The sequence below is a fragment of the Canis lupus genome, chromosome 18 (assembly GCF_003254725.2).
Source record: "Canis lupus dingo isolate Sandy chromosome 18, ASM325472v2, whole genome shotgun sequence".
In the NCBI taxonomy this organism is placed as follows: Eukaryota; Metazoa; Chordata; class Mammalia; order Carnivora; family Canidae; genus Canis; species Canis lupus.
In genome coordinates, this window is record NC_064260.1 from 51,797,070 (window position 1) to 51,814,906 (window position 17,837).

At 54.0% G+C, this 17,837-nt stretch overlaps 1 protein-coding gene across 1 annotated transcript; it reads right to left on the bottom strand.

The window, feature by feature from the left end:
- Positions 1-67: 67 nt before the first annotated feature.
- CDC42EP2 (CDC42 effector protein 2) lies at positions 68-8,676 on the bottom strand. The gene is made up of 2 exons (XM_025446073.3): positions 8,541-8,676; positions 68-3,464 (listed from the first exon to the last, which is right to left on the bottom strand). The coding sequence occupies exon 2, from the start codon at positions 3,103-3,105 to the stop codon at positions 2,461-2,463; it is 645 nt and encodes a 214-aa protein (XP_025301858.1). The 5' UTR covers positions 3,106-3,464; positions 8,541-8,676; the 3' UTR covers positions 68-2,460.
- Between the last annotated feature and the right edge of the window lie 9,161 nt (positions 8,677-17,837).

Below are 17,837 nucleotides of genomic sequence, written 5' to 3' on the forward strand. Positions count from 1 at the left end.
ATAGTATGATCCAGCAATTCCACTTCTGCGTATATATTCAAAAGAATTAAAAGCAAGGACTCAAACAGATATTTGTACACTCATGTTCATAGCAGCGTTGTTCACAATAATAGCCTGAAGGTAGAAGCAATCAGGTGTCTATTGATGGATGAGTGGATAAACAGAAGGTGGTAAAGGTAGATAATAGAATATTATTCAGCCTTTAAAAGAAGGAAATTCCAACACACATTGCAGGGTGGATGACCTTGAAGACGTCAGGCTAAACAAAATAAGCCAGTCACCAAAGGACAAATACTGTGTGACTCCACTTACATCAGGTCTCCAGAGTAGTCAGGTTCATAGAGACAGGAGGTAGATGGTGGTTACCAGGGGCTGGGGGGAAGGAAAGGGGAAATTAGTGTTTCATGGGTATGGAGTTTCACTTTGGGAAGATAAAAAAAGTTCAGGAATGGTTGGTAGTGATGGTTGCAAAATATATACTTTATGGCACTGAATCATACACTTAAAACATGGTTAAAATAGTAAATTTCATATTGTATATATTTTAACACACACACTCATAGCCCTGTGGCCAATAAAATGCCTCCTGGTCAAATTCAAATTCCCCACTATGACATCCGACACAGGGGCTGGAGGCAGGAAAGACTGGGGGCAAGGTGGGAGGCTTGGATTCGCAGGGTCAGAAGGATGGAGAAGAATTAGCAGAGAATGGAAGAAGGGGAGACCAAGACTTGAACTTGCCTCTGGCCCCCCTCCGTGGTCTGTACCAATCAGACACAACCCCCACCTTAACACTGTCCCGTCCTCTGTCCCCACTGTCCCTGGCCCGTCCAGGCCTCCACATCCTGCAATGGCTTCCTCCTTTCTGACCTATGGTCCATCATCCATTGGCCCGGGTGGTGATCCCTCTAAAACCTGGATCTGACCACATGCTTCTCCTGCTAAAATCCTTCTAGCTCCCCATTTTCTCCTTAGCCTTGCAAGCAAAGCTATTCCCAGCAGACGCCAACCTGCTTTTCCAGCTTCAGTCCTGCCTTTCCCAAGCCCCTTCCTTCATATCCACAGCCACTTTTGAATACCTTCCACGTGGCAATTCGTAAACATTGTCCCTAATTTTTCCCACAACCCTGCAAGGTAGGTACCATTGACTCTATTTTAGAGATGGAAAAACTGAGTTTCATACAGATTAGATCACTCCGAGATCTATGCTCTCTTCACCACATGGAGGCTCCTCTGTCATTCATTCTGGTGCCTCAGGCCCTTTGCTTATGCACAAGCGTATCTTAGCCTTCAGGCTTGGCTCAGAGTCACACCTGACCATCCTAATGGGCCCTGATACCAGCTGCACCTCCACCTCAGGAATTCCTGATCTCATTATCTTCATGGTGTTCAACAAAATTGGAAATCATCTTACTTGCTTACAAATTGAACATCTTTTCCTACTAGAATATAAGCTACAGGAGAGCAGGGATTGAGTCTGCCTGATATCCCCAGCACCTGGAACATCCTTGCGTGCCCTGTAAATGCTCACTAAGTAGTGCTGATGAGCGCTGTTGGATCCCTCTCAGCCCCGGGCTGGGGTCCTCACTCCTGTGTGCTCCCTTAGTCCTCTGAAGCTGGAGAAGCTGCTGGTCCCTTGCACTAGGACTTGGGGTTATTCTTTCATGCTCGGGTCTCCCCCAATAGACCCCAGCAGCCTGGGGACGGCACCTGACTTACACCAGCTCTCAGCCACCTCTTGTAAACCAGAAGCAATGTTGTAATTGCCCCAGTTGCCATTTGGGTTGTTCCTGCTCCCTTTTCACCATGGGCTTGGAATCAGGTAGAAGATTTCAAAGGGCACGAAGACTTCTGAGGTTGGGGTCTTTCCCAGGGTGAGCCCAGGTCATAGAGATGGGTCTGTTTTCAGGAGGGAACCTAGGTTAAGGGTGTGGGGAGTGTGACTACCAGCAGCAGCAAGTTTCATTGCCACCAGAATTCCTGACATGTGAGAGGGTAGGGCAGAGGGACATTCGGTCACTGATGCCATGTTCCTAATCCAGAACAAGGAGCCAAAGGTCTGGCTGGCTGTGCCATGCTTCCCCTGCCTCCAAACTCCCATGGGGCTGAGGCAGAAGTCAGATGGGAAGAGGAGTCCACCTTGACAGCACCTTCATCCAAGGGATGTGAGGGCAGGAGGAGGAGCAGTTGGCGTTGGGGGTCCAGCTGGCCCAAGATGCTCAGAGCACTTTGGGCTGACTTCCGCAGGTGTCCTCGGGGGGTTTTAGGGGAAAGCAGTAAGGCACACTGCCCCTGGGGAGAGGCTGGGAGGCAGGGAAACAAAGGCTCAAAGAAAGAAATCACTGGCCAGAGACCACACAGTGGGACTTCGGGATCCCGACATCTAGGCCAGGGCTGCAGCCACCCTCTGCCTTCTAACATTCACTCCATCCTGATCTCCTGGCCTGGCCAGCCTTGGTCCTACGTGGGGATCTGCATGTGGCCCAGGTCCTGGTCCATGATCTGGAGGACGTCGTCCAGGATAGAAGGCCCCAGGTCCACGTGCAGGGAGAGCAGGGAGCTGGCATGGGACAGGAAGGGCTCCTCCGCCCCCAACTCAGGGGTCAGCCCATTGTGCACAGAGCCAGCCTCTGGAATCCTCCAGATGTCCACACTCCCTGCCTCCTGTGGGGAAGGCTGCGGGGAAGGTTGTGGGATCTCCAGGTGCAGGCGCGGGGGTTTGGGTGGGGCCTGGGTAGTGGGCAGGGTGAGGGCCTGGGGCCCTCCAATGACAGGGAGGGAGATGGCATTCTTGAGCAGAGGGGACGGCCCGTCGGGCAGCTCACGCCCACACAGCGTGCCAGTGCGGGTGAACTGGAAGGGGAGGTCCAAGGAGCCATCCTCCTCAGGTCCCTCGACCACCGTCCCCGGCAGGAGGTGGAACTTGCCCTGCAGGAAGGAGATGTCGCCGAACATGTCACTGCCACCGCCACTGCCAATGTGAATGGTGTGTCGGAAGTCCCCCAGCGGCGGGCTGATCATGTCTGAAGACAGCAGGTCCCGCAGCTTCTCCTTCTTGCCCTTGCGGCTGCCGCGCTTCAGATAGATGGGCACCTTGGTGGACATGGTGACCTCGGTGCCCCGGCCTGGCTGCTGGGGCTGGGGACAATGCACCCGTGGGGACAGAAGCCTCCTGCTGCCTCCTCTTATCACCTCAGCCAGAGACACCCTGAGCGTGGTTTCCTGACACAGACACCTACCAAAGGACTAAAACTATGATGTGGAATGTGATCGAAGTTGGCCCAAGGAATGAGAAAAAGAAAGATTAATAGTCAATGAAGTCAGAAGGTTGAGACAACAAAAATCACTTTCTCCCAAAAGAGTTGAAATGGATCTGGAAAGTCAGCAGCAGAAAGGTGGAGCTCTCGTATGCAGCGATGCTCTCAGGTCTTGTTCTCGTAGGTGTCTTCCTGGGGGCTGAAGAGCTGAAACACCAAAGGTATTAAAGTCAGAGACAGAAGGACAAAAGGCAGAAGCATCCGTGTCATCTCCGGGCCCCCTGCATCAGCCGCCCCAGGGGAGTCCAAGTGGGGTCACTCTCCCTTGATGAGCCATGCTGGAGGAAGCAGGTATTTGCTTACAGGCTTCCTGCACCTTACAGCCTGATTGCTAGAACCGAGCCCCTCTCCTGACCAGTGGCGAACCTGAGTCCTGGGAGCCTGAGTCTCTTGCCCTGGGGCTCCGGCTCTGCTCATCACCATTGTCTGGGTACTCACCACCTACTGCACATTGACTGTGCCCCAAGACATAGCAAGTGCCAAGTTTGTGGGGTTCTCACAGACTTGTCCCAATCCCCGGCTTGATCAAGGAGAGAGATCTCGTAACCTCTGTCTCTCCTACCTGTCTGAGCCAGGCCTGGACACATGGTATGTGTTCAGCCAACAGGACTGAATGACAGATCCCTTCTGTTTGACCCAATCTCAGTCCCATCCAGAAGTGAGGTCACCTCACAGCTCCTCTTTTATCATCCAGGTTTGCAGTTCCTTGCTCTGGGACTGAGTCTAACCATAGTTACCATCCCTCTGCCTTGCCCTGCACCTGAGGGGAAGATGGAGTGGAGGGTACACATATTTTGGGGGACTCTGTTCTGTGCCTGGTATTTTGCTGAGTTCTTTGCAAACGCATCTCATTTCATCATTGCAACCACCCTCCTCTCATCCCCATTTAAAAATTGGAGCCAGAAAACATTTTGGAGGGATCCCTGGGTGGTGCAGCGGTTTAGCGCCTGCCTTTGGCCCAGGGCGCAATCCTGGAGACCCGGGATCGAGTCCCACGTCGGGCTCCCGGTGCATGGAGCCTGCTTCTCCCTCTGCCTATGTCTCTGCCTCTCTGTGTGTGACTATCATAAATAAATAAAAATAAAAATATATATATAAAAAAAAGAAAACATTTTGGAGGGATTTGCACAGGCATTGCTGAGGGAGAGAGCAAAATGCAAAAGAGTAGTATGGAAGATGCCATTTCTGGGGTGCCTGGGTGGCTCAGTTGGTTAAGCATCCGACTCTTGGTTTTGGCTCAGGTCACAATCTCGGGGTCAATGGATTTAGCCCCAAAACAGGTTCTGCACTCAGTGGCGAGTCTGCTTGAGATTCTCTCTCTCTCCCTCTGCCTCTACCCTACTTGAGCACTCGCTGTCTCTAAAATAAAATAAATAGGGGATCCCTGGGTGGCTCGGTGGTTTGGCACCTGCCTTCACCCCAGGGCAGAATCCTAGAGTCCCGGGATTGGGTCTCACATCGGGCTCCCTGCATGGAGCCTGCTTCTCCCTCTGCCTGTGTCTGTCTCTTTCTCTCTCTCTGTGTCTCTCATGAATAAATGAATAAAATCTTTTAAATAAATAAATAAATAAATAAATAAAATCTTAAAAAAGATTCCATTTCTTTTTTTTTAAAGATTTTATTTATTTATTCATAGAGATACAAAGAGAGATTGAGAGAGAGAGAGAGAGAGAGAGAGAGAGACAGAGGGAGAAGCAGGCTCCATGCAGGGAGCCTGACGTGGGACTTGATCCTAGTTCTCCAGGATCACGCACTGGACAAAAGGTGGCGCTAAACCGCTAAGCCACCCAGGTTGCCCAAAGATTCCATTTCTGATAGCAGTGACCAACTCCCCTCCTCTCTGTCCCTTTCCGTGAATGCACGTGTACCTACAGATACAGGTACGAATAGGATAATATCCTATATAAAAAGAGAAGAGGGGGCACCTGGGTGGTTCAGTGATTGAACATCTGCCTTTGGCTCAGGTTGTGATCCCAGGGTCCTGAGATAGAGTCCCACATTGGGTTCCCCACAGGGAGCCTGCTTCTCCCTCTGCCTAATTCTCTGCTTCTCTGTATCTCTCATAAATAAATAAATAAATAAATAAATAAATAAATAAATAAATAAATAAATAAATAAATAAATAATCCAGCTTTAGGGAAGAGAGAGAAGAATCTGGAAGACCAGCACTGGGTTATATGGGCTGTGTAGACTGGGGTGGGGGGCAGGGAAGGTGGGGTGGGGTCAGTGCCAAGGGAGGAAAAGTGTCCTCGATAAAAATTATCTGTGATATTTGCTGGGAAAGCAAGCTGAGGTAACCAAAGGATACATTATAAAGTAAAAAATTTCTCTTGGAAAAAAAAATTCCCTGCAATATTCAGTACTGTTATTCTAAAATGATATACGTAACTGTGAAAAGGATGGTTGCCAAAATGTTGGTGATGGTTCTTTCATCTTTCAGGTGGCAGATTTCAGATGACTTTGACTTTCTTCTTCATACTTTTATAAGCTCAGTTCTTAATAATAAGCATGTATTATTTAGATGCACATAGTATTTATGCAATCAGAAAGACTAAAGCTATTTTTATTGTGGAGAAAATAAGAGCACTCTGGTGGGGTGTCATAGTGGTTTAATAGAAAAAGGAAGGGTTGCAAGGCCTTGTTGGCGTTCCCACGGTGGGGGATTGGCCCCTGTACATGGATCCGAGAGAACCCAGATGGAGAATCAGAGCACAAAAAGCAAAGAAAGAAACGTGTCCAAGGTCATCCAGAGGGTAGCCAGATGAGCACCCCTCCTCCACGGCCCCCTCCCCAGGCGGCCAGGAGCTGAGCAGGTGGGAAATAGGCCAGAGAGGGGCGGAGAAACGGCTGGGAGGCCTGGCCGGTCCAATTCTCTATCCTGGGCAAGGAGAAGGGAGAATGAGGGGGCTGGTAGGAGGGAGCAGGAAGGAGGATGCAGGAGAGGCAGAGTCCCAACTCCCAGCCCAGGCCCTCACTCAGGAAACCCCACCCCAGGACCGGACACCCCAGGTCAGCCACACTGAGCCACAGAGACCGGACATCTTGCCCCTCCCTGAGCACCTGCCGCTTAACAGGAAACAAAGGAATGAGTCTCCAATGGCAGAATTCCAGCTAAGCTTGAAAGGATCTGGAGGGAGAGTGGGGGAGGCAGTGGGTACCTCGAGGTCCTGTGATCCTATCCCTCACTCATTGAACAGACATTTACCTGCGCCTACCATGCCAGACCAGGGGGCATGCCCATACACATCCTACCTGTCTCCTTGGTAGGCGAGCAGTCCTGGGGCAGCTTTTCCTTCCTTTCCACTCATAAGGAGTGGGGCAGACTGGTGGGATTTGTCGTCCCCCCTCCAATCATACAGGGCGCCAAGACAGCCTGAGTGTTTCCACAACAAATCAGGCGTCCCTGACAGCTGTCTCACTCTGAGCCAGATGTACCCGCCCAATTCCAGATGTGGGGAGAACTGGCGCTGGGGGGGAGGGTTGGGCCAGCGTCAGCCACCCAGGGGAGAGCTGGGAATTGCAATCATCAAGCCCCAAGTATTCTGATTTGGCAAGTGTGAGACCCCAGGCTCCAGCTGCCCTTGCATAGTTCCCATTTTAAAGCTCCCAGGCACAGCCTTTTACAGAGGCAGAAGCTGAACCTCACAGACCTGAATGTTGCTGAGGTCACCCAGCTGGTAAGAGGACAAGTGAGTATCAGCACGCACCAGGTCCCTGTGGCTCGGACGCAGTGGGCCACCCAACTTCTGAAAACAGGAGCAGGACAGGTTCCCAGCTAGGCTGGGGTCACTTGGTCCCCAACTTGCAAGGATCCAGAGATATGAGAATGAGCTCTCCACCAGGACAAGGCTGTGGGGGGCCTCAGAGGGGCAGCTTCCCCCAGCAGTGGGAGGAGCAGACGGGAGCTTGCTCTGGGCAGGAGCCCTGGGCCTCCTTCAGAGAAAATGACTTCCGGGAGGCACAGCCCCTTCTGTCGCCTGAGGAGTACTAGGCCACTCTCCACTAATGATGTTCAAAGAGCAGCCCCCTGATGTTGAAATCAGCAGCCGGACCTTGAATCCATGTCCATCTGGGACTCATTCTGTGGCCCTCAGCTTTTTGGTCCTCACTTTCCCCATCTATAAAATGGGCTGACAAAGCCATCAACAGAGGGCTACTGGAAGACGCTGCCGCCACAGTGCAAGTGGGAGCAGATGTACAACAGACAGGGTTAGCGGGTCACTGTCAGTCCCGTCAATTCATTCCGCAAATAGCCGTAGGGCCTTCCTCGAGCATTTTGATTATCCAAGGACAGCGCTCTGAACAAGACCAACAACGAATGCCCCCATCCTCCAAGCGACCGCCTCTGCCTGCCTGCGCTGGGGGCGGAGGGCGCTGGCTCGCTTGCTGGCCGCGGAGTCTCCCGGGGTCCCTGCGCGGGGCGGCGCTCGGCTCCGCGGCCGCTAGGTGGCGCGCGCTCTGCCGCCCCGCTTCTCAGGAGTCCCGGCGCGCTGTAGGGTCTCCAGCGCGCTTGGGGTTCCAGACAGGGGCCCTCCAAGGGGCCCCACGTTCACGTACCAGAGACTGATTGTCCGAGGGATCTTCTTGTCTCGGAGCGTTCTGGTCTCACAACCAGACAGTAGCGGGGAGAGGGGATGATGGGGACCTTGCCAGGGTCTCCAAGCTCTGGGAGGAGCCTCCCCCGTGCTTTCCGGCCTGGGCGATGTCCGAGTGTCCGCTCGGCGCAGGGCCAGAGCTCGGGCGTGCAGGCCCCCACCCCTGGCTCCCGCGGGCCCGGTTCCCCAGCCGCAGCTCGGGTTCCCGCGCCGACCCCTCCCCGCCCTCTGCCCGAGCGCCCAGCCCGGATCCGTTTCAGGACACTCGCGGCCCCGGCTAAAGATAGGAGGACACCTCATCACAGACTAAAAATACGACCCCCAGCCCGGGCGGGGACGCAGGGCGGCGGGAGGGCGCTCCCGCGTCCGGGTGTGGGGAGGGGGCGAAGGCGCAGAGTGAGGGCGGGCCCACGAGTTCGGGTGCGGGATGAGCAGCGCCTCGCAGGCGGAGGAGGCGCGGGCGTGGCCGCCTGGACCGAGGCGCGGGCGGGAAACACCGTGTAGCCCGAGGCTCCGGGGAAAGGGCCTGTGCGGTAGTGACACAGGAGCAGGGACCCCACGGGGGTAGCCCTCTCGGGGGGGCCCCTGGGAGTCGCAGACGGGCTGCAGAGTCCCGGGCCGAACTTACCTTGAGGCGCGCAGGCGGTGGACCCGCGGGCTACGACGGCTCGAGAGCTGGACCGAGCGGCTCTGGGACACGATCCCGGCTGTGAACTCGCAGAGAGGTCCCTGGCCCCCGAGGCCCCGCCCCCGGCCCGCGGAGCCAATGCTCGGCCCGCCCCAGCCGGGCCCCGCCCACGCCCCGCCCCCTCCGGGCCCCGCCCCCTCCGGGCCCCGCCCCCTCCGGGCCCCGCCCGTGCTCCCCCGCCCGTGGCGCGGCGCCCGCGAGCAGCAGGCGCTGGCGAGCGCGGGTTCCAGCGCGGGCTCGGCGGCTGCGGGCCAGGAGGTGTGGGGCCCGGGGCTGACTCCGCGGACTCCCGCTGCGCCTGCCGGGCCCAGACTCTCGGTGTTCGGAGGGCTAAGGGGGCGGCAGCGGGAAGACCGAATTACAGTTCAGGATTCACCGAGTGCCTCTGGACCCTTCCCTTCCTGGGGCTGGGTCCGGGGAGGGGCCGGCGCAAGTGTATTCAGTGGGGGCTAAGGGAATGAATGAGGCCTCGGAGGCCCCGAGTTAAAATATTACACACTTGGTGAGAGCTTTAAGGAGTTTGCTGCCCTTTTGAAGAGAGGGCATGGAGGGTGTGTGGGCAGTGACCTGGGTACGCCGGTGTGCCATCAGTCTAGGTGGCTTCCAGGGCGAGGGTGGAATCCATACTTAGACTCCTTCCAACTGTTTCTTTCTTTCATTCATTCATTCATTCATTCATTCATTCACTCAGTACTATAAATATTTATTGAAGGGCAGGCCCTTTGCAGGGCGCTGGAGACAGGGCGCTCCATTCAGTGATTCAACAGAGACTTGCGCATCTACTAGGTGACAGGTGCTATTCTTGTCGCTGGGGATTCAGCGCCCTAGGAAAGATGGAAAACTGAAGCTCAGGGCCCTGATGGTGATCTGCTTGGCCTGAAAGTTCAAGACCTGTGGTCTTTGGGCCTTCCTCCTGCTTCAGGCTTCTCACCCAGCCACTGTCCCCTCTGTGCTGCCCTGCCTTCTGTCGCACAGCCCTGGGAGGGGACTACAGCTCTGTGCCAAGCCTTGAGGACTGCCTCTGCGCCATGGACGTGGGTTCTGGGCTGGCTCTGCTGTCCTCTTGCTCTGTGGCCACAGGCAAAGGACAGTCTCTTTCTGAGCCTCTCTGCCTGTAAAAAGAGAGTTATATGAATCCCAAACCAGATAAGAAACATGTGTGTTTTGTGGATGGGAACACAGGCCCCACAGATGGCACTTTCATGCATACATGCTAACAGTCTCTTTGGGGGACAGCAGGTGGGCCACATGAAACTGGGAACCAGTTCCAGAACTCTTTGGAGAGGCTGAGGGGGTGGGCAATGGGGAGCACTGGGGGATTAGCAGAGAACAGCAGATTTGGCTCCCTCAGCCTGGCCTAGCCCCTGCTACCTCCTTCAGGGACTAGTTAGAAACCTCTCTAGCATGACTGCCAGGCCAGGACTCCTAACCAAGGTTCAGAGCATAGGAATCACCGTCTGTGCTCTGGGGACTGTTTAAATTCGCCTGGACGTGACGAGCTTCCACCTAAGTGCTATCTCCCCATGGTGCTCAGTATACTCCTGCCATCAGCCAGAGCTCAGGGCCCACCCGCACGAAGCCTACATCCAAGGCATGATTTGGGCCTGGTGGTGGGTTCTGTGCTTTACAAGCACTCAGGTGAGCAGTTCATTCTCTCCATGCGCAGATGAGGTTATGTCACTAGGCTGCGGCTGGAGGAATCCCTAAGGAGCCTGCTGTCGGCTCCTCTCCTCAAGGTTTTGCTGAATAGGCAGGATTTTTGCATACACACCCAGCTGCTATGGAAGCCCTGCAATTAATGCACATTTATGAAACAGGATTTCATTTGCTAAAATTGACTTTTTTACACAACTTCTCTGGCTGTGTGTAACGGCCTGAGTGTGGGTGGGGAGGATGGGATCCTGGGCCAGGGGATAACCAGGGTGCTCCTGCATTTCTGATGCAACAGATATTCTGGACAAGTGTCCTACCCCCGGCCCCTCCTGCATGCACCCCATGTTCAGGGTCTGATACCTCAGCCACAGCCTGGACTGTTCTCACTGGAAGGGCTCCTGGACACCCTGGTGATTGTGGGGGCAGGACCCTGAAGGGCGTTTGGGAAGGATTAGCTGCAGGGAAGGCTAGGATGGAGAAATGCCTGGAATGGGCTATTCAACTTTCTTTTCCGCTGGGAGCTCTCCCTGGCCCTGGGATGGGTCTCGCTGGCTTCTCCCACACCATCCCCCCCCCCCCCCCCCCCCCCCCCGCCCCCACCAACAGAGCTCTGTAATCACCACACAGTGACTGACTGACTCAGCCCTTCCTTCCCTCCCAGGCCCTTCTTCCTGGAAATCATTCACGTCAGCATCCCCAGCAGTCATGGAGAGAGTCAGAAGCCCCCTCCTCCAAGGTTGGCTGGGGAGGATGGACAGCTGGCAGGGAAGGACCCCAGGATGACACAAGCTCTCTGCAGCTTCACTTACCCGGCAATGTAGGGCCCTGGGAGGCAGGTGGGACCATAGTGACCAGGAGTCTAGGGGCAGGTCTAGGAGCAGAGGGTCACAAAGGAAGTGTAGTAAGAATCTTGGGGGAACTTCCGGGGGCCAGTAAAAAGAGATAAAGTATCTGGAAGAGGCTTTAGCACCCCCACCATGCAGGGCCACAGGGCAGCAGGGAGCTGGGCAGGAGCCTCCTCCACCCCAGCCTGAGCTCAGCCGCTGGCCCATGGCCTCAGCCAACCCCAGGCCTGGTTTGGATTTTTCCTTGATTGTTTCTTGTTTCCTTCCTCCCCTGGGCTCCTGCCAACTACATCCCTGCCCTTGTCGCTCTTCACCCTCCTTTAGCAAACTCTGATCTGCCAGGGGCTGGGATTCCAGATGAGAGTCCCCTTGGAGCTGCCCCCCAGTTTCTGCCTCTGTCTTGAACCCCTCCTGGGGAGTTGGGTGTCAGGACCTTGTGGGGGAACTTTCCTTTGGGTCAGGATTTTGGCCCCAGGCCTAGGGCCATGGCAGTTTCCAGAGTGGTGACAGCTCTGTCCTAGGAGGCCCAGGCATTTTCCCCAGAGGCCTCTGGGAGCATCCAAGCTACATTGCTGTCCTTTGGCCTGGGGAACACAGAGTCAGCAGAGGCAGTCTTTGACACTCCCCACCTCCTCCAGACACCTTATCACTGTTGATTTTGAAAATTCATATTTGAAAAAAAAAAGAAAATTCATATTTGATTCTACTTGCCTATGGTTGGGCTGGACTAGAGAAGACGTAGGTGGCCAAGGCTGGTCCCCAGCCAGCAGGGAACAGATAACCTCAAATAAAACAAATAACCAATTCTAAAATTGCACATTCTGTGCCATAAAGGAGGTCATCCAGAGTAGAGGCTGGCTCTGATTCACTTCTATCTATCCCAGGCCAGCATGGATGAAGCTCCGTCAGTGTCTGTGGATTGAAAGAACTCAAAAGAACAGAAATGAGAAGGATTTGTTTTGCTAGAGGTGAAGAAGCAGATGGGAGTGCTAAGAAAACTTCAAGGCGGAGGTGATATATGAGCAGGTATTAACAGATAAGTAGGAGTTCACCAAGGAAGGAAAGGGAAGGCTTTTCCAGGGGAAGCAGGCAGAGGCAAAGGCAAGGGTCAGGAGGAGTACAGGTAGATGTGAGGTGTGATTAGAAAACAAGAGTTATCCAGTTAGACCATGGCATAGGAGAGGGGGAGAGTCCAAGAGGATAGTGGGTGAGCTCTGTTTTCCTTGCCCAGCATCCATCCCTCTTATTCTGGTGACCATCACTCAATTTTCCAGAGCTTCCAGTGTGACTAACCCCATCCTCAAGGCAAAATCTCCCTCTCACCTCTGTTCCCTAGGCACCCGTTCTCCTCGGGGACAACCAGCTTCATCAGCTTCTTACAAACACTTCTAGAGATACTCTTTGCCTGTGCAAGCAGAGCCCCTCTCATTATTTATCTATCTATCTATCTATCTATCTATCTATCTATCTATCTATTTATTTATTTATATTTTATTTATATTTTTAAAAGATTTTATTTATTCATTCATGAGAATACACAGAGAGGAGAGAGAGGCAGAGACATAGGCAGAGGGAGAAGCAGGCTCCATGCAGGAAACCCAAAGCGGGACTCAATCCCGGGCCTCCAGGATCATGCCCTGGGCCGAAGGCAGGCAGTAAACTGCTGAGCCATCCAAGGATTGATTGATTGATTGATTGATTGATTTATCTCAAATAGCAATATATAGGCAAGGAGAGCCCCCCAAGTACTGCAGGTCCTGGTGGCAGTGGGGAGAGGACAGTCTCTGCTGTCAGGCAGGGGAGGTGACTCTGCAGGGAGTCTGAGAAACCACAGCTCATAAGCTTCTGCTCCTCTTATTGTTCTGCACCTTATTTTTTTCCGGTTAACATTATATGTTTGACTACCCCATATCAGCACACAGAAAATGTCCCCAGTTTCACTTTGGGGCTGCTGCCTAGTATTCCAGGGTGTCAGAGTATACCTAGTTGGTTTCAGCCAGTGGACCTCTCGGTTGTTCCCAACCCTCTCCTATGACAAGCAGGGCTGTAGTGAGTCACCTTCTACGGATGTCCATTCACACACATGTGAGCACAGCTGCAGAATACTTGCTACGTGCCTGAGGGTAAAAGGGCACTTGCAGTTGTCATTTGGTCAGCTCTGTCTATTGGTTCTTCTAGGGGATATGCTGGGTACCAGGCCCCTGTGCACACTGCAGGGCCCCTTCCTCCTCAGCCTCACCAGTGCCTGGTTCTCAAGCTCTTTGATCTCTGCCAGCCTGCAAGGGAAAAATTAAACCAAGCCAAAGAAGCCTCAGTGGAGTTTTAGTTTGTGATTTTCTTACACTAAGTGAGTTTGGCCATCTTTGCACTGGCTTCAGGGCCATTCCTAGTTTCTTCTCTGTGGACTCGCTGCATAGTTTTGCTTAGGAAGGTGGCTTCAGAGGGGGGATCTGGAGGGAGGCCTGATCAGAGGCAAGGGCCACTCCGGAGGCAGTTGGTTCAGGAAAGAGGCAGAACTTGGCTCTGAGCTGTGGTGTAAAAGCCAGAGTTGGAATAATAAAATAGAAAGATTGGAATTGGGATGCCTGGGTGGCTCAGCTGTTTGGTGCCTGCCTTTGTCCCAGGGCGGGATCCTGGGATCCTGGAATCGAGTCCCACGTGGGGATCCCTGTATGGAGCCTGCTTTTCTCTCTGCCTATGTCTCTGCCTCTCTCTGTGTCTCTCATGAATAAATAACTAAAATCTTAAAAAAAAAAAAAAAAAAAGATTGGAATTTGGTGACAGACCAGCCACAGGGCCCATGCAGGGAGGAGAAGGAAAGGTCGAGCCCAATCCAGGGTGATGACTCAGGGTGGAGTGGGTGAGAGAGGGAAAGGAGGTCAGTGGGGCCACCAAGGGAGGTGGAGGATTCTGAGGGTGAAGATGATATGCCACCTGCCCATTCTGCACCCACATACCCTTGCTTACACACGTCCTGGCCCATGATCCTTGAGCAGGGCTTCCCCTGCCCCCTCTCCCTCTGTAGCAGGGGCAGCCGCCTTGCGCATGCTGGGTCCCTGGCCTCATCTGACCACCTCCCTAGCACATCCTGCTGCTCTGGGCTGCTGCATCTCTCCCCGAGGGAAGACTTCTGCACCCCCAGTTCATGTCAAGTCCCCTTGATACCTTTGAAGAAACTCTGGACTACCCTCTGTGCCACTGGCAACAGATTCATGTCCACCCCCCACCAGATGGTAGCCACCAGGGTCTCCCCCAGAGTGTGTGAAACGTAGCAGGTAACTGATGAGCTGAGCAAACGACTAGATCCGCGAATAAATGGCATGATGTTTGGGACAACCAGAAGGGGGCAGAGAGGAGACAGGGTTTAGGAAGTAAGAGCCTAGAGGCAAGGGCTTCTCTGTCTGTGCTCTGCCCACCTTGGTTTTCTCCACAGCATTTGCCTGCATCTCTGCCTGGTGTTTTTGCTTGTTTGCAGTTTCTGCACTGGATGGGAGCTCTGGGTGGAACAGGCATTGTGTTTTCGGTTTACCTCTGTGTCCCGAAGCCATCCTGATGCCATCTTGACACAGAGTGGGCCCGCAGCTAGTGTTTGCAAACAGGAGCAGGTGTGGGAACTGATGGGCTCAGCTCCAGGTCCACACACCAGGGGCAGAGGCACTCCTGCTTCCTTCTCTCTAGGCACCTGCCTGGGAAGGTGGAAGGGAAGGCGTTCCTTCTGCAGGTATCTCCCGTGGGCCTATTGCCCGCGATGCATTGCACAGGGATGGGACAGGCTCCCTGCTCTCAGGAAGCAGGCATCCTGATGGATTCATGGGGAGGGGGTTACCCATGGGATGGGACATGGAGAGCAGAGGAGTGGAGGGGCCAGATCGCTGTGTGTGTATGTTTTTTTTTTTTTCTTAAGATTTTTTATTTTATTTATTCATGAGAGACACAGAGAGAGATAAAGAGAAGCAGAGACACAGGCAGAGGGAGAAGCAGGCTCCATGCAGGAGGCCCGACGTGGGACTTGATCCCGGGTCTCCAGGATCATGCCCTGGGCTGCAGGCGGCGCTAAACCGCTGCGCCACCGGGGCTGCCCGCTGTGTGTGTATGTAATACACAATTAATTCTCCGAGTTCTCTTGCCCTTGACTCCTAGCCCTTCCACATCCATCCCCAGAAGCAAACCACTCTTATAGAAGTGTCCTAAGGGACAGAGCATTTGAAGAGAACAGAGTCCTCGCGAGGAATGCAAGCCTTGGGAAGGACCTGTCGGGATCAGGAATGGCTATGCCTTCTAGATTCTGGCCTGGTTCTTCTCCTGCTCCTGGAGGGAGCAGTGGGGCCTGCTGACTCAACCTTTGAGGTCTTTCTTAGTGTAGATGCTTTAGAGCCTGCAAAGATCTGGGAGTGATGGAGTGGGCAGAGGAGACGGGCTTGGCTGGGCCCTCAGGCAGCAGCGTGCAGGGAGCAGAGGGTCAGCAGGGTCACAGGGCAGCAGCTGTCCCAGAGACCTTTGAGGCACCCCTTGGCCCAGGCAGCTGCTGGCCTCTCAGCTGTCAGGCAGGTTGTGGAGGGCAGGGTGGCAGGGAGCCTGGGACCCCAGGAGGGTGGGTCGAGTGGGGGGAATCTGGAACTGGCTGTGGGCCCAGGTAGGAGCAGACCGGAGGGAGCAAACAGACCTGGCTGCTCAGGGATAGGGAACCAGAACGATGGAGGCCAGGGTGACAAAGGCACCCAAAAGCCCGAGTGCAGCTGATGGAGCCCTGCCTCCATGACAGCCACCTTAGTGACCTCCAGACTGGGAGGCCAGCAGTGTCAGCTCCACCTCCAGCTCCCTGCTCCTCAGCCAGACCTGCAGTACCTCCTAGTCCTCTAGTTTTTGAGTGCGGTGAGCTTTAGGCGGGCAACTCCCAGATCAATCAGTCTAGTCCCACTCCTCACCAGAGTGCTGCTCCTGTCACCCAATAGCTCAGCCCAGTAGCCATTTGGGTGTCCCCCTTCATCCCAACCTGCCCCCAGTAGTCCCAGGCACCCCCCCCCAAACAACCCTCCTTGAACTCCCCCAACTCTGTTGGGCTCCCAGGCACCTGGACTGCTACCTCCAACTCCTTCTGAGTGTGTCTTTGCTGTGTGCCAAGTTGGTCAGCATGGCAGGGCAGAGAGACAAAGCACTTGGAGCTTAAATCCCAGCTCCATCACTTTTTTTTTTAAAGATTTTATTTATTTATTCATGATAGACAGAGAGAGACAGAGACAGAGACGCAGGCAGAGGGAGGTGCAGGCTCCATGCAGGGAGTCTGATGTGGGATTCAATCCCGGGTCTCCAGGATCATGCCCTGGGCCAAAGGCAAGCGCTAAACCGCTGAGCCACCAGGGCTGCCCTCCAACCTCTTAGCACCTGCCAGCAGGGTTTGTTGGGAGAGTTTGACATAATCTCTAAGTGCACACAGAACATCCTCAGAAATGTTAACTCTCTCACCTTCCCATCTGAACTGTGTTTTCTCCGTTTGTCCTCTGGCAGTCATCCTAGTCCTTCTGTCCTGGATCAGGCCCTCATTGTTTTGGTTGCAAATGACAGAAAATTCAATTCCCACTAGTTTAAGAAAAAGCGGGGGTGGTATTTGTGGCTTAGATTTTGGGGGGTGGGGGCTAGCTTCATCAGAGCTCCGACAACGTGGCCTGGTGCTAACCTCTCCCTCTCTAACTCCTGGCAATGTGTCCTCTGGGTTAGTCCCTATTCAGGATGGGTTTCCCTCATTGTGGCAAGATGGCTGCAGCAGCTCCACCTTTTGGCTGTGTCTTTCCTACCGTTTCTGCAGAAGTCCTGGAGTTATTGTTTGGACTGTCTTTGGTCATGCTTATCCTTGGCCATTCACCGAGGCCAGGGAGGTGCAATGTGCTGCTTGGTTTAGACAAAGGAGGAGTGTGGAGGAGGGGTGGTTGCCCACAGGGAAACTGGGGTCCTGTTTCCATGGGAACGGAGAGTGGGTACCGGGTGGCTCTGTCTTCCCATAGTTCTTAGAGTGTCTTTGGCCTCCAGCCTCTCTTAGCTCCACATTGCCCTCTGTGGCACTGCCAGGCCTTCCTAAGACGCAGGTTCCATACTGTCCTTCCACTCTACTCAGAAGCCTTCCAAAGTTCCCTGGGGTGAATCAAGTCCAAACTCCTCTGCAAGGCATTCCTTACTTCACTATCTGGCTCCAAAGCTCCATCCCAGGCGGAGCTTCATTTTGTCCCTCTCTGCCCCTCCCCTTCCTCCTCTTGTCCTCCTCCTTCCTTGCATTCCCTTCCCCCATAAACCTAAAGCCCCTTCCCTCCCATGCCAGGGTTTGTAATGAGAGCACTGAAGACGGATGTTCCGACCCTGGAGCATCATTCACAACAGCCAGAAAGGGGAAACAGCCGCAGTGTCCATCACCCAATGGGTGAGAAAAGAAAACACTATCTGTATGATGGAATATCACTCAAACGAGGGAAGAAAGAGGGCAGCCCGGGTGGCTGAGTGGTTTAGTGCCGCCTTTGGCCCAGGGCGTGATCCTGGAGACCGGGGATCGAGTCCCACGTCGGGCTCCCTGCATGGAGCCTGCTTCTCTTTCTGCCTGTGTCTCCGCCTCTCTCTCTCTGTGTCTCTCATGAATAAATAAATAAAATCTTAAAAAAAAAAAAAAAAAAAAACGAGGGAAGAAAGAAACGAACTCCCGACACCTGTGACAACGTGGATGACCCTTGAAAACATGATGCTCAGAGAAGCCAGA